Below are 23,101 nucleotides of genomic sequence, written 5' to 3'. Positions count from 1 at the left end.
CTTGTCTACCTTTGGAAAGAGAATCCACATTGATTAGATCACAGGTACAAGTAAACATAAAAAGATAATGCACAGAAAATTTAAGGCCCCACAGTGAGGCAGAGAGAAGCAGTGCATAAAAGAATTGGTATAAAATCTCCTGACTCCTAATTCAGTGTGTTATAAATTAGAGCACAGCTACTTTGTTATACCCATTACTAGGGAGTTTCTGTGGAAACCAAAGAACAGATTAAGGTACTTTGGTGCCTAACAATACACAAAGCTTTTTGTTTTTGTTTTTTTTAGCCACTCCTTTAGCGCAATAGAAATATGAGTTCTGAAGTGAGGCAACCAAGCTCGATTCTTAGGTCCAAATCTTTTGACTAGTGGTTACTTTGTAGCATCAAGGAGACTTTGATAAAAATAAAAGCATTGGGCCCCAGTGAACCCTTATAGCAAATGCCTTCCACATTTTATTGAAAGTTGCAAGGACCCTCTATTTTAATTGCTTAAGTTGCACTGTATTGTCAATGTCATCCACATTTCTAAAAGGCATTAGAGTAGACCTACCTAAATAGACCAGCGCTTGACCTGCTATATTTTTCACTCTGAGTACAGGTTTCTCACATAGCATGTGGTCTTTTTGAACTCTGTATCTCCATTTTACAAGCTGAGAGCTTTATTCAGTGTGAATGTTTCTGGGGACTCTATACAGTCATTAATTATGCCACATACTTAATTGTATATGATTTTGAAATTATTGAGGAGTAATAATAGTAATCATACCATAGTAGCTTCATAACATATAGAATTTTAAGAATCCTTAGTTAGACATCAGCTAGTATGACCCCCTTTACAAATGAGGAAACTGATGCCCAAATATGTTAAGTAGTAGAATTAAGATTTTAGCTAAGATCTTCTGATTCCAAAACAAATGCACATTCTATCATCCCATATTGCCTTTTTTACTGTAAACTTTAAAACAGTGATATAGCATTTATGTTACTGTATACCATACTTGCTTAAATATAGTATCTTAATCTCTTTGGAAGCTTAAATTATATTGTAGGTCATTACTATGGTTTTGCTCTTTGTTGGACCATTACTTTCTATTTTTTACACCTAAATGGAAGTTATTTTTATAAGTTTATTTCATTAACTTCCATTGAAGTCCTCTTTTGCCTCATTAATGGCATGGAAGCGATGTATGGTTCACAAAATTTATGCCAACAGCATGCAGGATCTGGAAGAGCCTTCAAGATGGAAAGGTTTTGAGTATCCATTTCAACCCAAATGATGTAGTATATGTCTGTTTTTCAAAGAACAACATAATTAAGTTCAGAGATTCTTATTATCAGGTTTGTCACAAAGTAATACAATTTTCAGTTACAGAACTTTAAGGACACATAAACTGCTGAAATAATCAACTTTGAAGCATTGAAAACTTTCATTTTAGTTATATATCTTAAAGTGCTATTGCGGCACTAATGTGTATGGAACATTGGGATGATCTGATAGGTATTATGTTGTATTTATAAAAAGTTGGGTTGAAATCTTATTGATCAAGAATTTATAGCAAGGTGTAAAGGGCATCCCAAAAGATTTAGTGAAGTTTTAAGCTTTAACAATCTCAGAAATATAAATGTTACAAATTTACAAAGAAATCCCTTGAAAGTTTAGTTATTTAAGTTTTTTTTTTAATTTTTTTTTTTTTTAGTGAGGCAACTGGGGTTAAGTGACTTGCCCAGGGTCACACAGCTAGTAAGTGTTAAGTGTCTGAGGCCGGATTTGAACTCGGGTCCTCCTGACTCCAGGGCCGGTGCTCTATCCACTGCGCCACCTAGCTGCCCCAGTTATTTAAGTTTGTTTTACACTTACATATGTCTATGAATTTTGAATAATACATTTTTTTTTAAATTTAAGCATTTTTAATTAAAGTTTTGAATTCCAAATTCTATCCCTCCTCCCAGGCAGAAAGTAATCATATATAGGTTATATATGTGCAATTATTTAAAACATTTTCATATTAGTCATTTTGTATAAGACTCAAATAAGAGAAAAAAAAAATTAAAGAAAGTGAAAAATAGCATGCTTCAGTCTGTATTCAATCAGTATCAGTTCTTTATCCGGAGGTGGATAGTAGGCTTCATCATTAGTCCTTTAGGATTGTCTTGAATCATTATATTGCTGAGAAGATCCAAGTCATTTATAGTTCTTCATTGAACAGTAATATTGCTGTTACAACATTCTCTTGTTCTGTTCACTTCACTGTATACACCAGTTCATGTAAGTCTTTCCAGGTTTTCCTGAAATCATTTCTTGTCATTTCTTATAGCACAATAATAGGCCATTATAACCATATACTGCAGCTTGTTTAGTCATGCCCCAAATTGATAGGCATCCCTTTGATTTCCATGAATAATACATTTTAACTTAAATTTTAACAACATTGGGCACCCTGTCATTATAATACATTATGTGTGACAGTTTCTGGCTGAGGCTGTCTGAGATTGAGGATTGGAAGAACTACTTAACTTGGTAGCCTGATCATTGCTGTTAGACTGTTCCTTGTGAGGTCAAGTTGAAACTGTTGATTATGCATCAAAACTTGGTTCTTTGGATGATGTTAAAGTATGGATTACAAATAGAATCTTTTCAGTCACTGAGCAGAAGCTGCTGAAAGTTTATTTAGCAGAGTCTGAAAATTAACTAGAATAATGCATATAATAAGACAGTGATTATATTGAATTTTAATAATAAGCATCAATATTTTAAAATTTAAATAACCTTTCAAATGTTTTTTTTGGTAGGATTGCCACATTTATACTTCTGAAGTAATGGGACACTATATTTCATACTTTGATGTTATTGCTTATCTAAATATATACTTGTTTTTCCTATTTTATTACCTCAAATTTATATAGTGCTTTTTTGCCTTTTTTGGGGGGGGCAATTGGGGTTAAGTGACTTGTCCAGGGTCATACAGCTAGTAAGTGTCAAGTGTCTAAAGCTGGATTTGAACTCAGGTCCTCCTAAATCCAAGGCCAGTGCTTTATCCACTGCACCACCTAGCTGCTCCCAAGTGCTTTATTATTAATAAAATATTTTGCAGGTTACAAAATAAATGTCCCTATAATAGCCCTGTGAGTATAAGCATTGTGAAAACAAGGCTAGAATGATAGATTGGAGCTAAACTCTGTGTGTGTGTGTGTGTGTGTGTGTGTGTGTGTGTGTGTGTGTGTAGGGGGTTCCATCACAGTGTCAAATTATTCAGATAACCCAGGAATAAAAGGGTAGTTGCATATAAAAATTGAGTCTCATTTAGCAAAAAGGAAATGCTAATAAAACCATTTTTGAATTGTTGCGATGCAATTGGCAATATAAGTACCCTCAATCAAATGAAACATTTCAGGTGCACCATCTAGTTTCTATGGTATATAATTATTAGTTTTAAGAACCAGTTTTTTTCCCCACAGCCATTTAGTACATTGTAAATACTCATAGCAAATAGGTATCACACAGTTTTCATCATTTACAGTTTCACTGATAGCTGTGTCTACTTCTTCATTCTCTTCTACAGACATTGATATATAAGCTCTAATTATTTTTATGGCAGTCTCCTTATCTGTGCTCATCATATAGACTGCAAGACAAGAAGTGGGACTAAGTACCCCACCAGAAATGCTTCTTGCTGTCTTTGGTTGCCATTCATTTGATTTCCTTTTGTGTAAGGAAGACTTAGAGGTTCTCCTTATCTAACAGCTTTAGTTTCATTTATAGAAAGAATATAAATATGAATGTTATAGACTTCTAGAAGTTGATATTTTTTCACTGGGAAAAAAGCCCTCACATTTAGAATACCAACATTTAATGTTTGCAGATGATCTGAAAACTGATTCTTAACCATGTTTTCATTTTGGGCAGAAATGCCATCAACTTTGTGGAAACAGAAGAGGACCACATAGGAATGGAGACCATTTTGTACTTTTCTTTCTACTATGTATCCCCCTAGCCAAAGAATTCATCATTTCACCCCCTTACCTGTTAGTGATTAGCTATTCCATACTTCCTTAAGCTACTTCTCAGCAACCTATTGTCTGTCAGTACCTCATTTGAAAAACCTTCAAAACCTCAGGATTCACTGGTATAGCCTTCAAGAACCAATTGTCACTTCAGGCTCCAAGATGAGATCCCAGAGTCAGACTTTTGTGGAACTAAATTTAATGTGCAAACATAGTCTTTGTTGTTATCTATTGTTCAAGCCCCAGGGCAGATATGATAGGTCAATTGTCTTGGCTTTTTTTGATGTATATATAGGGACAGCTCTTTCTTATTTTTCAAATGTAGTTCAGACTCCTTGAGAGACCTTTATTTAAAGACCATTTATCCAAGAAGTTGAATGTCTGAGTATAGATTTTTCCCTCTTTTGCCTAGGAGTACATGTATCATTTATTTAATCAATCCATCAGTCAATAAACATTTAGTAAGTTCGCCAATCAATTAACTAACAAGGAAAATAATCTGCCAGATTCTGGGAATGCAAAAAAATAAAGGATGAAAAGTTCCTGCCTTCAAAGTTCTTATATTGTAATGTACATATATAGGGAAAGATACATCCAAAGCAGACATTAGGTAACTTTGGATGACAAAGCATTAGGAAGGCCAGGAATTGCCACCTGTAAAAGGTGGCACTTGAGCTGAGTTTGAAGGAAAATCAGGGATTCTTAAAGGTCAAGGTGAGGAAAAAAAAGAGTATAACAGTTTTGTTGTTGCTGTTAAGACATCTTAGTCATGTCCAACTCTACATGACCCCATTTGGAGTTTTCTTGGCAGATACTAGAGTGCTGTGCTATTTCCTTCTTCAGCTCATTTTACAGTTGAGGAACTGAAACAAACAGGGCTAAGTGACTTGCCCAGGGTCACACAGCTAGAAAGTGTCTGAGGCCAGATTTGAACTCAGGAAGATCTATCTTCCTGACTTCAGGCATGGCACTTTATCCACTGTGCCATCTAGCTGCCCAGGCATGAGATAATACTGAGGCATGGCAATAGGAGATGGAGTATTATGTATGAGAAACAGTATGTGGTCTTATATAGCTGTGCCATAATCAGTAACTGTGTTAAAGTGATTTGTCAAAATGTAGGAAGGGGCCAAATTGTAAAGTGTTTTAAATATGAAAAACAGCATGTAATACTTGGTCCTAGAGATAGTAGGGATCCACTGGAATTTATTGAGGACAGGGATTGCATCATCATACCTGTATGTTAGGGAAATCACTTTGGTATCAGTGTGGAAGAGGAATTGGAGTGGAGAACAGTAGAGAGATCAAATAGGAGGCTATTGCAGTGGTCTCAGAGGGAGCCTGAACCAGGATGGTAGATTTGTGAGTAGAGAACAGAGGTGGCTGTGAGAGTACAGAGACAGGTAGAGCTGTGAGTGAGGAAGTGAGGATGATACCAAGTTTGGGAACTCATTCTAAACATATGCAATATATTTTTCTGAAATTTGTTGTCATATCAATCACATTTTCATACATTTGACCAAGGTCCAAGGACAAGTTATACCATAAAATCATGTCTTTCTTATTATTGTTTTACCACTAGATGGCATTTTTGCTCTTCTCTTGGTTCAAGTGTTTATTCTGTTTAACACCTAAATGGCACGCTCATATGTCCTGTTTTCTCTGAGTGGGCTGTGTGTTTTTAAACCTGATAGTTATTTAAGTTATAAATAATGACTAAGATACCTTTAGAGAGCTCTTCCTGAGATAAATTTAAAAGAAGAAAAATATAAGACCTCTTAGTCAATTTACCTCTAAAATATAATTTATTCTTGTTGTATTATTGTATCATAATATGTTATATCACATCAATATTTATACTTTTCAGAGAAATACATAAAATTATGAAATCTCTCTTCAATTATTAACTTGGTTGCATATATTCTATATTTTCCTTTACATTCCTTCAAAATAGAATTGAAATTCATTCACAGTCTAAGATTTTCCTTATCAGATCAGTTGATAATAACTTTTCCTACCCATTTCCCTAAAGTTTTACTTTGCCAAGCAGTAAAGCTTGTTTTAAAGCTCATCTCAGGGAGGGTTCTTACTGGAGTTTCTCATTTAATTTTTTTATGTTCTTCCCTTTCATGCAGTGTCCTTGTTTATGTAAAGATCTGAATTAATATTTTTTACATTTATCTTATTTTTCAATTTGCCGTTTTTTTTTGCATTTACTTTTTTGTCCCTCTCCCTTCTCCTATTGGAAAAAGAAAAAGAAAACAAAAACCCTTGTAGCAAATAAGTATACTCAGGCAAACAAATTCCTTGTCTAGCCATGTCCAAAAGTATATGTCTCCTTCAGCATCTTGAGCCTGTCATTTGGTCATTGAATTAATCAGAGTTGATTAAGACATGTTTTGCGGGGGGCAGCTAGGTGGCTCAGTGGATAGAGCACCGGCCTTGAAGTCAGGAGTACCTGAGTTCAAATCTGGCCTTAGACACTTAACACTTACTAGCTGTGTGACCCTGGGCAAGTCACTTAACCCCAATTGCCTCACTTAAAAAAGAAAAAAAAAAGACATGTTTTGCAACATTTTCAAATGCCACCCTCTTCTTGTGAAAATGGAAGAGAATCTTCAGAAGCATGAAGGTCACAGGGTATACAGATCATAGAGTATTAAATCTACAGCTGGAAGGGACCTCAGAGGCTGACTGTTCCAACCCCCTTATTTTACATGAAGAAGCCAAGGTCCAGGAAAATTGTCATTTTACAGAGATCACACAGATATAAACATTAGAGGCAGGATGTGAACCTGGATCCTATGATACTATCTAGAGCAACTGTCCTTATTTTTGTTTTTGTACTATACTTAATTCTATACTATTATTCATGAGCTGGCATTTCTGGATTCCCTTGACCTGGCTCAAATATAGAAAAGTGGGGCCACAAAAGAAAAATTCATTCCTCATGAACATACAAAATTCTCAGAGCCCTACAAAAGAGAACATGTACCCTCACATTTCAAGGAAGAGGGGGATTCATCACTTTATGGAGAGGTCTAGAATTTTCTGAAAATGTAATTTTATAAAGTTTGTTTAGTATTATTGTCCAGATGACAATTCTGAGAAAACTTTACCAACAATGCTGATATGACCAGCACATTTTTAATTCCCTTCATAGATATGTGCAATTATTTTCAGCTTCATAAGAGCTGTAGATCTTCCAAAATTTACCTGAGAAGACAATCACTTATGTGGGATTTTTAGATCTTGGACACTGGTTCTATTGCCTGGATTCAGGACCACAGACAGCACCTGAATGCTTTAACTTGAGTACTGGCAAATACATTTTGGATAATATTTGTAAAGTTTTCCTCACAAGTAGGTCAGTAATATATAGAAGTAGTATAGATTCATTTTTCTTTTTATGATAATATTTTATGAAATATGGATGAGGAGAAATAAATTAGAAGTTGGGCCATAGTCACAATTGCCAAGTCATCCTCATTAGTCTTTATTTTTTGTCCCTCATTCTTTTTTTTTGAGGGGCAATGAGGGTTAAGTGACTTGCCCAGGGTCACACAGCTAGTAAGTATCAAGTGTCTGAGGTCAGATTTGAACTCAAGTCCTCCTGAATCCAGGGCCAGTGCTTTATCCACTGCACTACCCAGTTGCCCTAAATGAGATTTTTTGTTTGTTTGTTTGGTTGGTTTTGCCCTTCATTTTTTTTTAAAATAAAAGTATTTTATTATTTTCCAGTAACATGTAGAGATAGTTTCCAATTTCAAAGTTTTCTCCGTCACTCCTCTCCCTCCCCACCCTCCCCAAGACAACAGGTAATCTGATATAGGTAATATATGTACAATAACATTAAACATATTTCTGCATTAGTCATAAGAGAAGAATCAGAGCAAAAAGGAAAAACCTCAAAAAAGAAAAACAACAGCACCCAAAACAAAAGAAATAGTATGGTTCAATCAGCATCCATATTCCACAGTTCTTTTATTTTCTGGATTTGGAGAGCCTTTTCCATCATGAGTCCTTTGGAACTTTCTTGTACCATTGGATTGCTGAGAAGAATCTAGTCTATCACAGTTGATCAACACATAATGTTGATGATACTGTGTACAATGTTCTGATTCTGCTCATCTCACTCATCATCAGTTCATGCAAATCCTTCCAGGTTTCTCTGAAATCCATCTGCTCATCATTTCTTATAGCACAATAGAATTCCATTACATTAATATACCACAACTTATTCAGCCATTCTCCAGTTGATGGGCAGCCCCTCAATTTCCAATTCCTTGACACCACAAAAAGAGCAGCTATAAATATTTTTGTACATGTGGGTCCTTTTCCCTGTTCTGTGGTCTCTTTGGGATATAGACCTAGCAGTGGTACCACTGGGTCACAGGGCATGCACAGCTTTATAGCCCTTTGTTTGCCCTTCATTCTTGAAGAGGACCATTATATTGGGGTAATGTCATAACTTGCAGTGAATTGGATTATTAAGTGAGGGAGAGCTGTGCAAGGTCACCAACCTAATTCTCTCTTCTAGAGCCATCTGGGTTCAGTAGCAAGATATACATATATAGATGGCCCTGTGGATGTTTAAGGCAGTTGGGGTTAAGTGACTTGCCGAGGGCCACACAGCTAGCAGTGTCTGAGGTGAGATTTGAACTCACGTCCTTCCAACTTCAGGGCCAGTGCTCTGTCCACTGTGCCACCTAGCTGCCCAATTATTCTTTAGAATTATCACTAATAAATAGTGACAGAACCTTATTGGCATGAAGAAAATATTCTCCCAATCCAATTTTTATAATCTCAAAATGATTTTTAAGATTGAAATGCTACATTGAGGTTTAAGAACTTTATGACCAGGATATATTTCTGGAGAAAAGAAACAACATCAAGAAAGGGATTGAAAAGTAGTACATACTTTTTTGTGTAGATGTGGCTAGGTGGCCCATTGAATAGAGGGCTAGACCCAGAATTAGGAAGGGCTGAGTTTAAATCCAGCCCCAGATACTTACTAGCTGTGTGAACCTGGGCAAGTCACTAAACCTCTGTTTCCCTAAGTTTCTTGAACTGTGAAATAGGGACAATAAAGTTTGTGAGGTTCAAATGAGATAATCAAGTAATGTTTATTAAGCACCTACTATGTGCCAGATACCATGCCAAACATTGGTGATATACAAAGAGGCAAAAAGCCCCTCCTCTCAGAGAGCTTACAATCTAATGGAGGATACAAGATGCAAATAAATATTTACAAGGCGATATATGTACAAATATGATAAATATATAAATAATATATATATTATATATGATAAATAGAAAATAATTGGCACAGTGAAGGCACTAGAATTAAAAGGGATTAGAAAAGGCTTACAGGAAAAGATGAGATTTTAGTTGGAACTTAAAGGAAGCCAGGGAGGTCAATAGTCAGAACAGAAAAGAAGTGTTCTAGACATGGGGGACAGTGAGAGAGAATGCCTGAAGCCAAGAGATGAAGTGTCTTGTTCATTCAACAGCCAGGAAGCCAGTGTTACTATAATGAAAAATATGTGTTAGGGAGTGAAGTAAAAAGTCTGGAAAGGTTGGATGGAGCCAGGTTATGAAGGGCTTTGGATGCCAAAAAGGAAATTTTACGTTTGATGCTAGAAGAAATAGAAAGCCACTGGAATTTATTGAGTTGGCAGTGGGGGGGGGGGCTGTGTGAATGACATGATTAGGCCCCTACTTTAGGAAATCACTTTATGGGCCGAGTGGAGAATAGGTTGAGTGGAGAGAAACTTAAGGCAGGCAGACTCACCAGCAGGCTATTGCAGGAATGCAGTTAGGGTGATGAGGGCCTGTACTAGGTTATCAGAGGAGAGAAGAAGGCATGTTGCCAAGGTGAAATCAACAGGCCTTGGCAACAACTTGGATATAGGGAGTGAGAGCAAGTGAAGAATCCACAGATTTCAAGCCTGAGAACGATGGTAAGAGTGGGGTAAAACTTAGGGAGAAAGAAAGTGAGTTACATTTTGGACATAGTGAGTTTAAAATGAACTACTACTGAACATCCAGTTAGAGATGTTTAAAAGTCAGTTGGAGATATGAAATTGGAGGTCAGCAGAGAGATTGTGACAGGTCAAGTAGATTTGATGAGAATCATCAGCATAGAAATTGTAATTAAATACATGGGAGCTGATGAAAGCACCAAGTGGTATAGTGGGATAAGAGGAGGACAGAATCTTGAGGGACACCTATTGCTGGAGGTTGTAATCTAGAAGAAGATTCAGCAAAGGAGACAGAAAAGGAGTGGTCAGATATGTAGGAGGAAAACCAGTAGAGTCATGCCCTGAACCCGAGAGAGAGGAGAGTATCAAGGAGGAGAGACTGATCCACAGTATCAAAGGCTGCAGAGTGGTCAAAGAGAATGAAGATTGAGAAAAGACCATTGGATTTGACAACTGAGAGGTCGTTAGTAAGCAGTTTTGGTGGAATGAAAAGGTCAGAACCCAGACCATAAGAGGTTAAAAAGAAAGTGAGGAAAGTAGCAGCCACCATGGTAGACAGCTTTTTCAAGAAGTTTAGCCATAAAACACAGGAGAGATACATTACCATAGTTAGCAAGAATAGAAGGATCAAGTGAGGGTTTAATATTTAGAAGTACTTAACACATTAGTGGCTTGTAGATGCTTGAAACATGCTTATTCCATTCCTCATCCTGATGTCCCTACTTTTATCTTCTGTTCTCAAGTTTAGGTTTATAAATAAAGCATTGGGGCAGCTAGGTGGCACAGTGGACAGCGCACCAGCCCTGGATTCAGGAGGACCTGAGTTCAAACCTGGGCTCAGACACTTGACACTTACTAGCTGTGTGACCCTGGGCAAGTCACTTAACCCTCATTGTCCCACTCCACCGATCCCTAAAAAAAAAGAAAGAAAAAAGAAATAAAGCATCTTTAGTAAAGGATTAGGAATAGGCAACTCTTGGAGCTCCAGTTCACTATTAGAATCTCTGCAGAGATTTGGAAATACATTTGGATACCTAATATTTCTGCAACTCTTTCCCAAGATAGAGATGAGTTAGAATCAGGAGTCTAACAAAATGATCTTTTCTCACCCTAGTGGTGAGTAGGTGGTTGATCTTCATTTTAACCCTTTGTTATAACCAGGCACTTTCTATTGAGAGAAACTTCTGGTAACTTGATGGCTCCTTCAAAGAAGAAAAAAAAATTGAGCTAAAGAAATTGTGAGGGAAAATAGAGAACATCAGGTGTTGGGAAGGTTTTTTTTGTTTTTTTTGAGGATTTCTAATGAGATTGATAACATGAAGAAGGGGGTTAACAGCCCAAGAAATTGTGTTTTGTTTTTTTGTAAATGGGGGGAGGAGGGAAATTAAGGATTAGGTGAAGATTTTAACACCACCTAGCCAGAAACACTTCTTGTGTACATTAGCATATGCTTTATTTACCAAAAGTTTTCTACTTAGGCTCTTCCTTCCCCACCCTCCAGCCTCATTTTGCCCTCATTCTGGTATGAAAGCTGTCAGGTGTTGTTTTGTTTTGTTTTTTCCTAAGATGTGAATTGGAAAATAAGATTGCTCTTCCAGATTTAACTTTTCTGCTGTCTTTTCAAGGATACTTAGATTCCATTAAATGGTATATAGGTGGTTTTTTTAAACTTATAATTTGAGATAAATTTTTTAGCTGAGAAAGCACTTTAACTGTTTAATAGGTGAGATTTAAGTGAAGATTAAAAATGCTTTTCTTAAAGAAAAATAGTGCTCAGGTAGATTACTAAGTACAGTAAGACTTTTAAAAAAGTAAATTCCTTGTATTTCTATAAAATAATGTTCTAAGTTAGCTTAAAGTAAAATTTTGATATGAAAGCCTACATTTGAATGTTACAATAATAATAATAGCTACATTTATATAGCTCTTGCCATATGCTAGGCACTGTGCTAAGTACTTTAGAATTATTAGCTTATCTGAGTTATAGGCTAATGAATATTGTGAAAATATTTCCTGAGTCTTCTAATTTTTACTACACATGCTATGGTATTCTCATGAGAACAATTTATAAGATGAAAATTATTGCATATGGTCATAAAGTAAGCTTTTCTGATTCTTACAGCAATTACGAATACATGATAAAAACAAAAGATAAGCTGTTAAATCATAATCTTAAATTGCTGCACAGCTTATACAACACCCCAACTTAATGAAGGACACTGATAGCCTTTTATAATAGTTATTTTTAAACCACTACAATAATTTTTAATGACCTCTCAGTAATTGCTTTTTGCAGCCATTAGCAGGGGAGGTGGTATGGAACAAAATTAACAGGTAATTATTGCTAACATTACAGCATTCTACAAAACGAAAATTAGTTGACAGGAAAAAAATGACGTGCATTACCACCATTGTCATATAGAATGGTTAGTCCTTAAATATAACTGGCACAGTATTTAGAACTTAACAAAACAAGTTTAGTCATCCTGATACCTTCCTAATAAAAAATACATTAATGTTTCCTACAGATGGAAAGACTTGAAATGGGAATTAAAATGTATAGCCAAGAAGAAGTAGCTATTCTTCGTTGTTGGAAGTGTAGAAAATGTATAGCAAATTCCGATTGTTTCACAAACTGTGTTGGAAATCAGTTGTCAGAGGTAAGTGTGACCTATTCTACTTTTCAAAGTATTCACTAAGAACTTCTTTAGAGAATTTTGGCTTTCAGAGCAGGTAAGGACTAAGCAGGTTTTTATCTTGACCATTGAAAGTTTCTGAGGGTACTCCTTTTTTCCAGTGATTATATTCATTAATACCTATAGTTGTGAAAATGTGATGTGCCTTTACAAATTTTGTGTGTGTAGTATTCTAAAGGTTCAAAAAGTAGGGATTTTGCTTCATGAACAAATTGCTCTTTCAATTGTGGATAAGCCACCATGAACGAATGATTACAGCATTGTAAAGCTTTGTATCCTTTTGTGAAAGGACAAAATCAAATTTGTTACACAGTTATTCAGTTTTAGATAATAGCATTATCTCCCCAAAATTCTTTATATTTTAGCCTGATATAATGGGAAAAGTATTAAATATGGAGTCAGGTCTCCTGACCTGGATTCCAGCTTTAGCTCTATTAACTTGCTATGTGACCTTGAACAAGTCATCTCTACTCTGGGCTTCTTCAGTTTTCCCAAATGTATAAAATGAAGCTGCGGCATCTCTAGGCTCCTTTTGAAAGCTGTAACATTCTGCAATATTATGAATATGAAGAATAACTATAATATGAAAAAAGTTTAATTAGTTTTATAAGAAACTAGTCCAGGGATCATTGTTGGGAGCACTGGGAAAATCAAATGATGTTGAACATGTTTTCTAATCATGTAATTGAAAATGTTAAGCATTTTTTTCAACTTTTTATGCTTCAAATTGGAACACGTTATAAATATCTTGGGAAGAATAATTTTATGAGAAAACTTCAAAATTCATAAAATTTATTTTAAAATTAAATGTCTTCATGTAAATCAACTTAAAATCCCTTGGACTCTTAAAGGAAAGAGCCAGAGAAGAGGAATAATAGCAAACTAAAAGGTAATGCATTAGCTCCCTCTGCTGCCTGATCAATATAGTTTACTTCTCTCTTCTTGTCACAATCCTCCTGACATCATCAATGATGCTGTTTCACAATTAGCCATAAACCAAAAAGCTGCATAAATATTAAAAATGATATGTTTTGCTTTTAAAAAAATAGGAATTTAGTTTGTAGGGGAAGTTTTAATTTTAATTTTTGAAAGTAAATGTAGTATTTGAGATATTTTGGTGTGGAGCTAGGACTCTGAAATCTGATTCCTGTTAATTTTGTCATTCCTGATTTTATATCTATGCATTGTACCATATTTCTTCTATATTTTATTTTTATGTAAATTTCATAACTATATATAAGCATGACATGCCTTTGTAGCACCTAGAACCCTTCCATAATAGTAATATTTTCTGAAGTAAAAGAATACTTTACTTGGGTATCAGTAAGACCCAGGCTTGAGTTCTACCTCCAAAACCATACTGACTTTGTGACCCTGGGTAAGTTGTTAAACTCTCAATTCTCCAAGGAACTATCCAAAATAAGGATTCTTGATTTAGGGTCCCTTAGAAAGGGGACCATGGAGAGATTTTAAGACATCTGTGAACTTGGATGAGAATAATTTTACATGTCTGGTTTCACTAATATCTAAAGAATTTAGCATTTAATTCAATTGTGAATGGCAGCAAACATTTTGAGAAGAGGTCTTCAGATTTCATCAGACTACTAAGAGGGTCCACAAGACTAAAAAGTTCAAGTACTCCTGCTCTAAATCTTGAAGCTGTAGAAAAAGTACTGACTTGAATTGGTAGTAGTAATTTTTCATCTAGTAATTCCTTATACTAATGAAAGCATAGTTATAGTACCTATTCCTAAAAATAAAACTAGTTTCCACGTTTACTTTGTGCAAGACATATTTTTCTGTGAAAACATGCATGAAAGTAGTCGACAGTGTCCCATTAATTAAGGCTTCTTACTGTCTTTACCGGTTTTCCTTACCTCAGTTTCCAGGAAAAAAGAAACAAAGTCCTACACAAACCAACTCTTTTTCTTTCCCCTGTCTTCCAGTGTATGTCAGTTGCTATAAGTAATCTTCTTTTTCATTGCAATGGAAGTAGAATTTGTATTTTTACTATTTAGAGTAAAATCTATATTTATACTTTCAATGTGCAGATAAAATAGTCATTACTTATAGGTATATTAGCCTACTGTTTTAATTTAAAAAGAAGATTATGCCAGTTTTCTATTATGCTTTTGTGGTTTCATTATAATCTCTTAAAGCACAGCAGACTAATAATCCTTTATTATTAGTTCATCCTTTAAAGTTTACCATTTCTAAAAGGCCAAGGAAGTTAAATTACTCTGAAGTAATAATGTTTCTTCATTGGTAAAGGGAGATAGAGCAGAACTGCAAAAAAAAAAAGTATTAAAATATTCTTCCAGGGAAAATTCAAATGTGTAAAGCCTCATAGAGAAAATGTGATTCAAATGTGTAAAGCCTCATAGAGAAAAACTTTGGCAAAAATCCTCCTGAATGTGGAGTTGTTCACAGATCTACATAAGGACTATGTCTTTTGCTAATTTATAACCCCCACAGGGTCTTCTCTATAATGGATATTCAACAAATATTTGCTGGTTAATTTTATTGATTGTAACTTATTTTGGTTCTAATGCATAATTATTGTTTCATCTATTAATGTGGGGCCCTACATTAATTCTTTGGAAAGGAAACATAAAACTTTATTTTTATGTTATACTTTATTTATGTGTTCCTATGTATACATCTTGTAAATATAACAAGAAAGAATTTTGAATTTAATAATAAAATATGTCTTTTTATTAGTGTACAACTTTAGTTCCTTAAAGTACTGTTGCTAAGAATTTTTTCTTTTTTTTTTTTTTTTGTTGAGGCAATTGGGGTTAAGTGACTTGCCCAGGGTCATATAGCTAGTAAGTGTTAAGTGTGTGAGGCTGGATTTGAACTCAGGTCCTCCTGAATCCAGGGCCAGTACTCTATCCACTGTGCCACCTAGCTGCCCCCGCTAAGAAATTTTTTAAAGTTAGACTAAATCTATACAATATTCCTCAAATTCGAAATAGATTAATAGTACATTAATGAACTTTATTATAATGGAATTAGGTTTGCATAGGGTAAAGTTACTAAGAATACTGGCTTTTAGAGAAAAATAAAATGGTGTCAGAGATCTCAATCTAAGCAGAGAAGCCACCCGGCATAGTGGAAAGAGTAGAAGTCCTGATTTCAAGTGTGCTTCTGACATGTAAGAGCTTTGTGACCCTTGGGTAATGCACTTACACTTGAGTGAGTCTTAGCTTCCTCATCTGTGAACCTAAACTACCTTTACTGTTGTTGGGAAAAGGAAAAGTTATACCAAGGCCTATGACTGAAATAGTGTATAAATATCAGATACTACCTGCTTGGTTGGTGTCTGGGATATTCTTTTCCATTTTCTGCTATCAACATACACATTTCACCAGTTCTTCAGTACAAGTAATCGCAGAAGTCATTTATTATTTCACATTATCTAATTTGTGATTTATTAACATTTGCCTGTTAAGCAATGAGTAAAAAGCTAAACTGTGAATGTCTATCTGTAATTTTCTCTAAAATGCAGTTAGCAAATTTCTTAACCTAGAAAATTGATGATAGGAGTAGCTAATAAAGAAGTAAAGAGGATGTAAAGATATGAAATTAAAGGACTCCGTTTTAAATTAGTTTATTGGGATGTGTTGAAAATTATGAAAATGGGAATGTTTTACATCGTAATTGATTTAAAATTGTAATAGTATTCAAGGCACAATTGAAGTTTAAAAAAACTCAAAGTAACAAAGAACATATAAAATGCATTTATTCTGAATTAAATTACATAGAATTCTTTTCTACCATTTGAAGGTGGAATCTTGTGAACCCATTGTCTAGAGTGTGATACATAGGTACAAATGGGAGAGGGTTCTCTAGTCTTTCTTTCTAGTTCAAGTAGCTGATTTAAAATAAAGCATGAAGTTGGATGGGGAGTAACAGGTGTGACTTACCAAACAGCCACTGCTACCTATTTACCCAAGGTGATAAAAATAGAAACTACATTTGTAAATGTACTCCTGGACACTGAACAGAAATTGTATCTAGACCGTCCATGCCATTTCTAACTGTGTGGCAGCCCTTTTCTTTTACCTAAGTAATGTAGCCATTATATCAAACTGTATAGATTAGAGTATCCAGAATTTTTGGAAAAACTGATAAAATACAGAAATCAATATTTTATCTCAATTCATCATCATTTATTGAATGCCCAGTAAATATAGGCCACTGTGCTAGAAAAGCCTAAAAATTTTAATAAGTGATCTCTGCCCTCTTGGAGCCAGCAAGCTAGCAGGGGTACGGAATATGATATTCACGATGAATAATGTCAACCATGGCTATTTATTTTAGTTTTCAGTTAACTATTGCCCTATGTATTATCAAATGTAATGTGTAAATAAAGTGCATGAGCCTGAGAGAAAGGGTCCTGAGCTATCTGCCATGTGCATGTTGGTTTCCTAAAAGCCAGATTGCAACTGGATTTGTGTCATGACTGATTATGGCTTGTCTCATCCCAATTCCCAGGTATAAAATTCAGATCCCTTTGACCTGAGGAAAGAGTTGGAAAAAGAGAGTCCGAGGCTCTTTGCTTGCTAATTGCTTGCTGCCAGTTTGCAACTGGAATTCTGCTATGACTGACTGACTGGCTTGTCTCCTCTCCCTTCTCAGGTATAAAATGTCCTTCAAAAACATCTGGTATCAGCTACACGAATTGTATCTGAACACCAAGTCAGTTGAGTGTAGAGGCTATATGCTTCAAAGTTTTAAAAATAGATGTAAGCCTTGCTTAGTCTTCAGTAAAACATTTTACTTCATGAAAATTTTAATGCTATATATTTTTACCTTTTACTTCATTTTTACTATATGTAGAACAGGTAGTACCATCTGGTTCTTTTGATCTAAAGAGGACTATCTTTTGGGAAAAGTTAACAGCTATACATTTAGACAAATGGTTCTTGGAAAGTTTATGGTTAATGTTACCAATAGGAGGACAAGAAGCCCACTCCCAAAATGTTATCCTCTCATTTACCAATAGCATAACACCGTACATTTTTAGGCATGTCAATCATAAACTATGATTCAATATCTGTCAAAAGCTTCCTCAAATATCACATATTTGAGAAATATATCCTGTTAGGCACTTTAGCTATTTTTTTCATAATTTTACCACTTCTGCTTTGAAGTTTTAGATCTTCAGAAATTAAACTACCTAGCCCTATTATTTCAAGATCTTGAATATATGCTTTCACTGAGTTTTGGTTTAATATTATGTTCTAAAACTTACAAAAGGTCAATTCAGGGATCATCTATTTGAACATCTCTTTTCCTCCTTTAAAAAAATGTTAGTTGAAAACAGTGCCTGCTATATAACACATCTTTTTCTTATACAAGAACTCAGAACAGGAAGTCCTCTTAAATTTGTTAGGGAAGGGGGAGAAATCATTCCTCTTGTTATTCTTTCATTTGTATAAAAATGTAACCTGACAAGTGGTGTGTTGGAGCCAGCTAATACCTACTTGTGAGAGCCGATTGTTAAGTTTTCATCATTAGTATTAGCATCGCAGAAGTTAAGAAAACTACAGATTGGGGCTTGATTTTTTTTGTTCCACTGATTGTTTAGATTTAAGAAAGTGATGGATAAAATATAAATAATGCAGACTTAACTTTAACATATTTCCTACCGACATTTTTTCAGAGAACTAATTGTTAAATATTTACCAGCATACCCCTGCCTAGCATATTCTCTTCTTGATTTAGATGCCAAGAAATTGAGTACAGAGTACTCTAGTGAGTAGCCATCATATTCTAATACCTTTAATTATAATTCCATAATTTTTAATACTAGAAATGAAAAAGGGAAGATCCAGAAAAGGAGCCAGTAGTAAAACCTGTGGCCTCAAATGCTTATAAAAAGCTCAAAAAGTTGATGGGGCACACAGTAGGATCTAAAGATCCTTATGCAAGAGGGCATATCTGATCTCACTAAGACTAGGTAAGATGAAACCCTTGACTGGACTATGACTCTGGATGGATATACTTTTTAAAAGGTAAAAGGGGTATATGTTTAAGGTACAGTCATGTGAGAAAATCTAGGATCCAGATAAGGGAAGTATAATGGATAATATTTGTGTGAATGCAAAAGAAGAAAGAAAAGAAGTTATTTTGTCATTTGAATGTACTATAGACCACTTGGATAGAGGATATAGATGAAAAGTTTTAGAAACATCATAAGCCTGGAAGAGACATGATATAATATTGATGGATTTCTTCCATTATCTAGACATCTTCTGGAGCTTTGTATGGCATAGTGATAGTTTTATCCTTCAAAAGATGGAACAACCAATAGGTAGAAATTCTATTCTGTATCTAATTTTCAAAGAGCTGTTGAGGTAGAAATGATTAGAAACTTGGGGAAAGAAATGACCACTCCATCTTAGAGTTTATAATAGAGAAGGGCTTGAGATTTGGGCATAGTCTGATATAGATTACCTTAGATTAAAATACTTAAGGAGAAGTCAGCCCAGGGCAAGGGGGATGGAGGTGAGAAAGAGGAATAGATGATGCTCAGAAACAAAATTCAGAAAATACAAAGGAAAATAATTCCAGTGAGGAGGAAAAATGGGATTTGTCTGAAAAGACCAGTATGGATTCATAGGGAACTTACCAACCAACTTAAATTGTATTTCATTTTTAAAATTAACTTTTGAAATTAAATGAGCAAAAATAATTTTTCTCTCCTTCCTTTTCCCCAACCATTGGAAAAAGAAAAACAAAACCCTTGAAACAAATATGCATAATCATGCAAAACAGATTCCCATATTGACTATGTCAAAAAACACATTATTTTTAAAAGAACTGTACAGAAAATGAATGCAAGTCCAGGTCACAAATGATGAATATAAAGAACATGGCACAGTCCTTTAAAAATAGTGTCAGGAACGCCAAAGCTCAGAATGAGATGAGGGTGGCAAGGGGAGCTAAGAATAATAAAAAAGGATGCTTTTAAAGCAATGCAGAGAGAAAAGGGAGGCTCAAACCTTTCTTTAGATGGATGAGATGGTAATACCTGACAAAAGACAGATGGCAGATGTTCAACTCTGTATTTTGTTTCTATTTTTCACTGCAAAGAAGAACAAATTTTACACTAGAATGACAACAAAAACAACTAACCAGGAGTTTCCTATCCAAGATAAGACAATAGTAAGAGAACATCTAGCTGCTCTTGATGAATTCAGGTCTCCTAGTCCAGATCAACTTAGTTCTAAAAGAACTGACATATACTTGCTGAGTTGCTATCAGTGATGTTTGAATGATAATGGAAAACAGGAGCAGTACTACAAAATTTGAGGAGGGCAAACAAATCCCAATTTTGAAAAAAGTGAAGAGAACGTAGTCTGTAAACTATAGGTCAGTGAGTTTGATTTCTATTCCTGGGAAAATTTCAAAAGCTTATCAAAGAGGTGATTGTTGAATATCTTGAAAAGGAAGCAGTGTTCACAAAGGATTATCATTGCTTCATCAATAACTGGTCCTATCAAACTAACTTCTTTCACAGTATTACTAAACTAGTAGATGAGAGGAATGTGCTCGCTCTCTCTCTGTTATATATATATATATATATATATATATATATATATATATATATATATATGTTTACCTAGATTTTAGCAAAGCTTTTGTTCAAGTATCTCAAACATTTCTTGTGAAGTGGAGAAATTTTTATTTCATGATAATACAATCAGATGAATGCAAAGCTGGTTGGATGGCCATACTCGGGGAGTTGTTGTTAATGGTTGTATATCTCCTGTTTAGTGCCACAGGAATCTGTGTTTGGCAGTGTGCTACTTAACATTTTTATCAATGACTTGGATAAAGGCAAATGGCATGCTAATAAAATTTTCAAGTGACAGAAATCTGAGAGGGATAGCTAACATACTGAATAACAGATTTGGGATCCAAAAAGATCTTGACACGTTAGAATTTGGGGCTTAATAGAATAAGATGATATTCAGTAGGGATAAATGTAGTCTTTCACTTCAGCACAAAAAAAATCAACTTTGCAAATATAAGATGGTATGACGATTAAAAATATGAGAGATATAGTTTCTGGGTAATTTAATCATGTTATTAATAGGCCAGGTTATTAATAAAAGGAGATCTAGTGGCCATCTCTCTCAGACCAACCCCCCCCCCCCGCAATGGCCATGGGATCACAGTTTATATACCCTTCCAACTGTAGGAGGCCCATCACATAGCAATCAAATGTAAATTGGTTGACATGATTAGTGGTGGGTTATATCAAAATGAAGTCCTGTCATATGTGACTCAGGTCATTCAACTCTAGGTACAATGACATCAGAAAAAAAAAATTCGACCCCTCACCCAAAATAGTTTCCATCTAGTTCCATCTGGTATGGTTGTATAGGCCAAAGTCCTTCAACTATCTAGACAAAAGGATCTGTCTCCTCTTTGTAAGCTTGGTTTGGGCTTGGCCCAGATGAAGAGATTTGATGGAATCTCTGAAGGAGAACTTGCCTTTGAGTTGGGGAGGGCAGGAGAAAAGACTAGGAAAGAAGGAGAGATCACTTCATCCTCCAAGGTATTTATTATTAGTAATTATTTCTCACAGTCCCCCATTTGATTCTAAGTGAGAATCACTAACTGATATTACAAATACTTTACCAAGGGTTCTTAACTATGGAGCTTATAATGGGTAACAGTGTGAAGTGGGAAAGGGAAAATTTGAGTGATGCATTGACAAAACCAAAGGAGGCAGTCCCCTTTAGTCAGCAGAGCATACAGATAATGTACAGAAAGGGGAAAAGTGAACCATGAAAAAATGTCCATATAAATCTCACAAGTCCCATCTCATGCAGCTTTCTGATTCTTGGGACACCATCTGATGCCTCTATTACAGGTATGATCTCTGAGCAATTCTTCTCAGCTGATTCTCCTCTTTAGATCCTCTTCCTCAGTTAAAAATCTTCTACAAAATTGATCCTAACATGACTTTAAATTGCTTTGCCAATAAGCAGATCAGATAATGAAAGTTAACTCAAATCTTATGTCTCTATTATTAGAAAATGAAATTTGGAATCTTTTAGACTACAGGCTTTTACAATTTTTATCCAGTTGTTATGTTGATATATATAGAAAACTCAGATAAAAAGAGAAAATTAGAACCCAATTTTTTTTCTTTGCATTATTCAGTCCCCAATTAGGAGGATGAGATGCCCTTAAGCTATCTCAGAATTCTTTTTATAAGATGGACTCCAGTACAAAAATGAGTTCATATAAAAGTTCCCAGATTAACTTCAATTGTAACAAAATACTCAGGGATGATATGCAAAAATATAGTTTTAAGACAGTTCATATCAAGTAACATTTTCAGCTTCTAGCCATGTTCAAATGAATAATCCCTTATAAATGTGGCTGTCTCTTTAAGGCATTTGTAAAATAGACCACAAAACTATGCTGATTTTCCTTTCCTTAACAAATAACAAAGACAATTGTGATATTAACAAAATATTAAAATCATATCCTGGTTTCAAAATTCTTTGCATCAATTGCCTAATTATCCCAATGGGGATATGAGAAATTAAAGGACTTTACCTTACACTGAAATATATAGTTAGTGACAGATGTCATGGCTAAATACTTAATTGTTAGTTATTTGGAATATAGAAAGGATAAAAATTCCAGGCTAAATAGCTCAAATCTTAACACCTGCATCTTACTGTATTAACACAGATGTATTCCAATATTTACCTGAGATAAGGACCCAATATTGTGTTCATCACATAACAGCTGACATGATTATAGGAAGTTACCATAAAAAAATAAGGATATAACCATACAGCAAGGGAATAAATTTTTCCCTAATTCCATGACAGTTCCAGATAAAAGTTGTACAGACAGCCAGTTGCTTTGAGCCAGGCCCAAAGTCAGCCAGGTGGGCTATGTTTCTACTCCAGGTATCAGACTGGTGAAATTAAGTCAGGAGACTCCTACCTTACCCCTTACCAAAAGTTGTTTGCCCAGTCTTTCCCAAGACAACTCCAATTGCAGTTTATGTACATAAAACCCCATAGGGTTGCTGGCATCAGGGCTCATTGGCTCAATAGCATTCCTTCATGATCGTACCTGGAGTCCAACTTAGAATAATATTATTTAACAGTCCCATCATGTCTTAAATAGTAAGTTCCAATAATCAGTGTTTTTGGTGAATTCACCTCTCAAGGATCACATATGCTAGATAAGTATTCACTATAATCTCACATGGGTAATAGTAAGAAATTCATTACAGAAAAAATCACATCTTGATATAACTAGTACTTATGCTAAGTAAATGCCTTTTCACCCCGCATTTTGCTATTACACAAATGATTTTGCTTTAAAATACTTAATAACAAACAAAAAGACTTAGAATTGAATATATTAATCT

General features: G+C 34.9%; 1 protein-coding gene across 3 annotated transcripts in view; it reads left to right on the top strand.

Moving 5' to 3' along the window:
* The window catches only part of RNF180 (ring finger protein 180), a 219,807-nt gene that overhangs the window by 36,876 nt on the left and 159,830 nt on the right, over positions 1 to 23,101 (top strand). For 2 of the 3 annotated variants that reach the window (XM_043979930.1, XM_043979404.1), the window contains exon 1: positions 17,186 to 17,325. Coding sequence is in view for 1 of the 3 variants with exons in the window: in XM_043978732.1 (XP_043834667.1) it covers positions 12,514 to 12,645 (132 nt within the window). In the remaining 2 variants the exon portion in view is untranslated. Of the gene's footprint in view, positions 1 to 12,513; positions 12,646 to 17,185; positions 17,326 to 23,101 lie in introns of those variants that run through there. The other variant, XM_043978732.1, reaches the window with a different exon arrangement.

This window comes from Dromiciops gliroides, chromosome 1, assembly GCF_019393635.1.
Source record: "Dromiciops gliroides isolate mDroGli1 chromosome 1, mDroGli1.pri, whole genome shotgun sequence".
Classification (NCBI taxonomy): domain Eukaryota; kingdom Metazoa; phylum Chordata; class Mammalia; order Microbiotheria; family Microbiotheriidae; genus Dromiciops; species Dromiciops gliroides.
The sequence above is the reverse complement of the archived record's forward strand: the minus strand, read 5'-3'. Positions and strand labels throughout refer to the sequence as shown.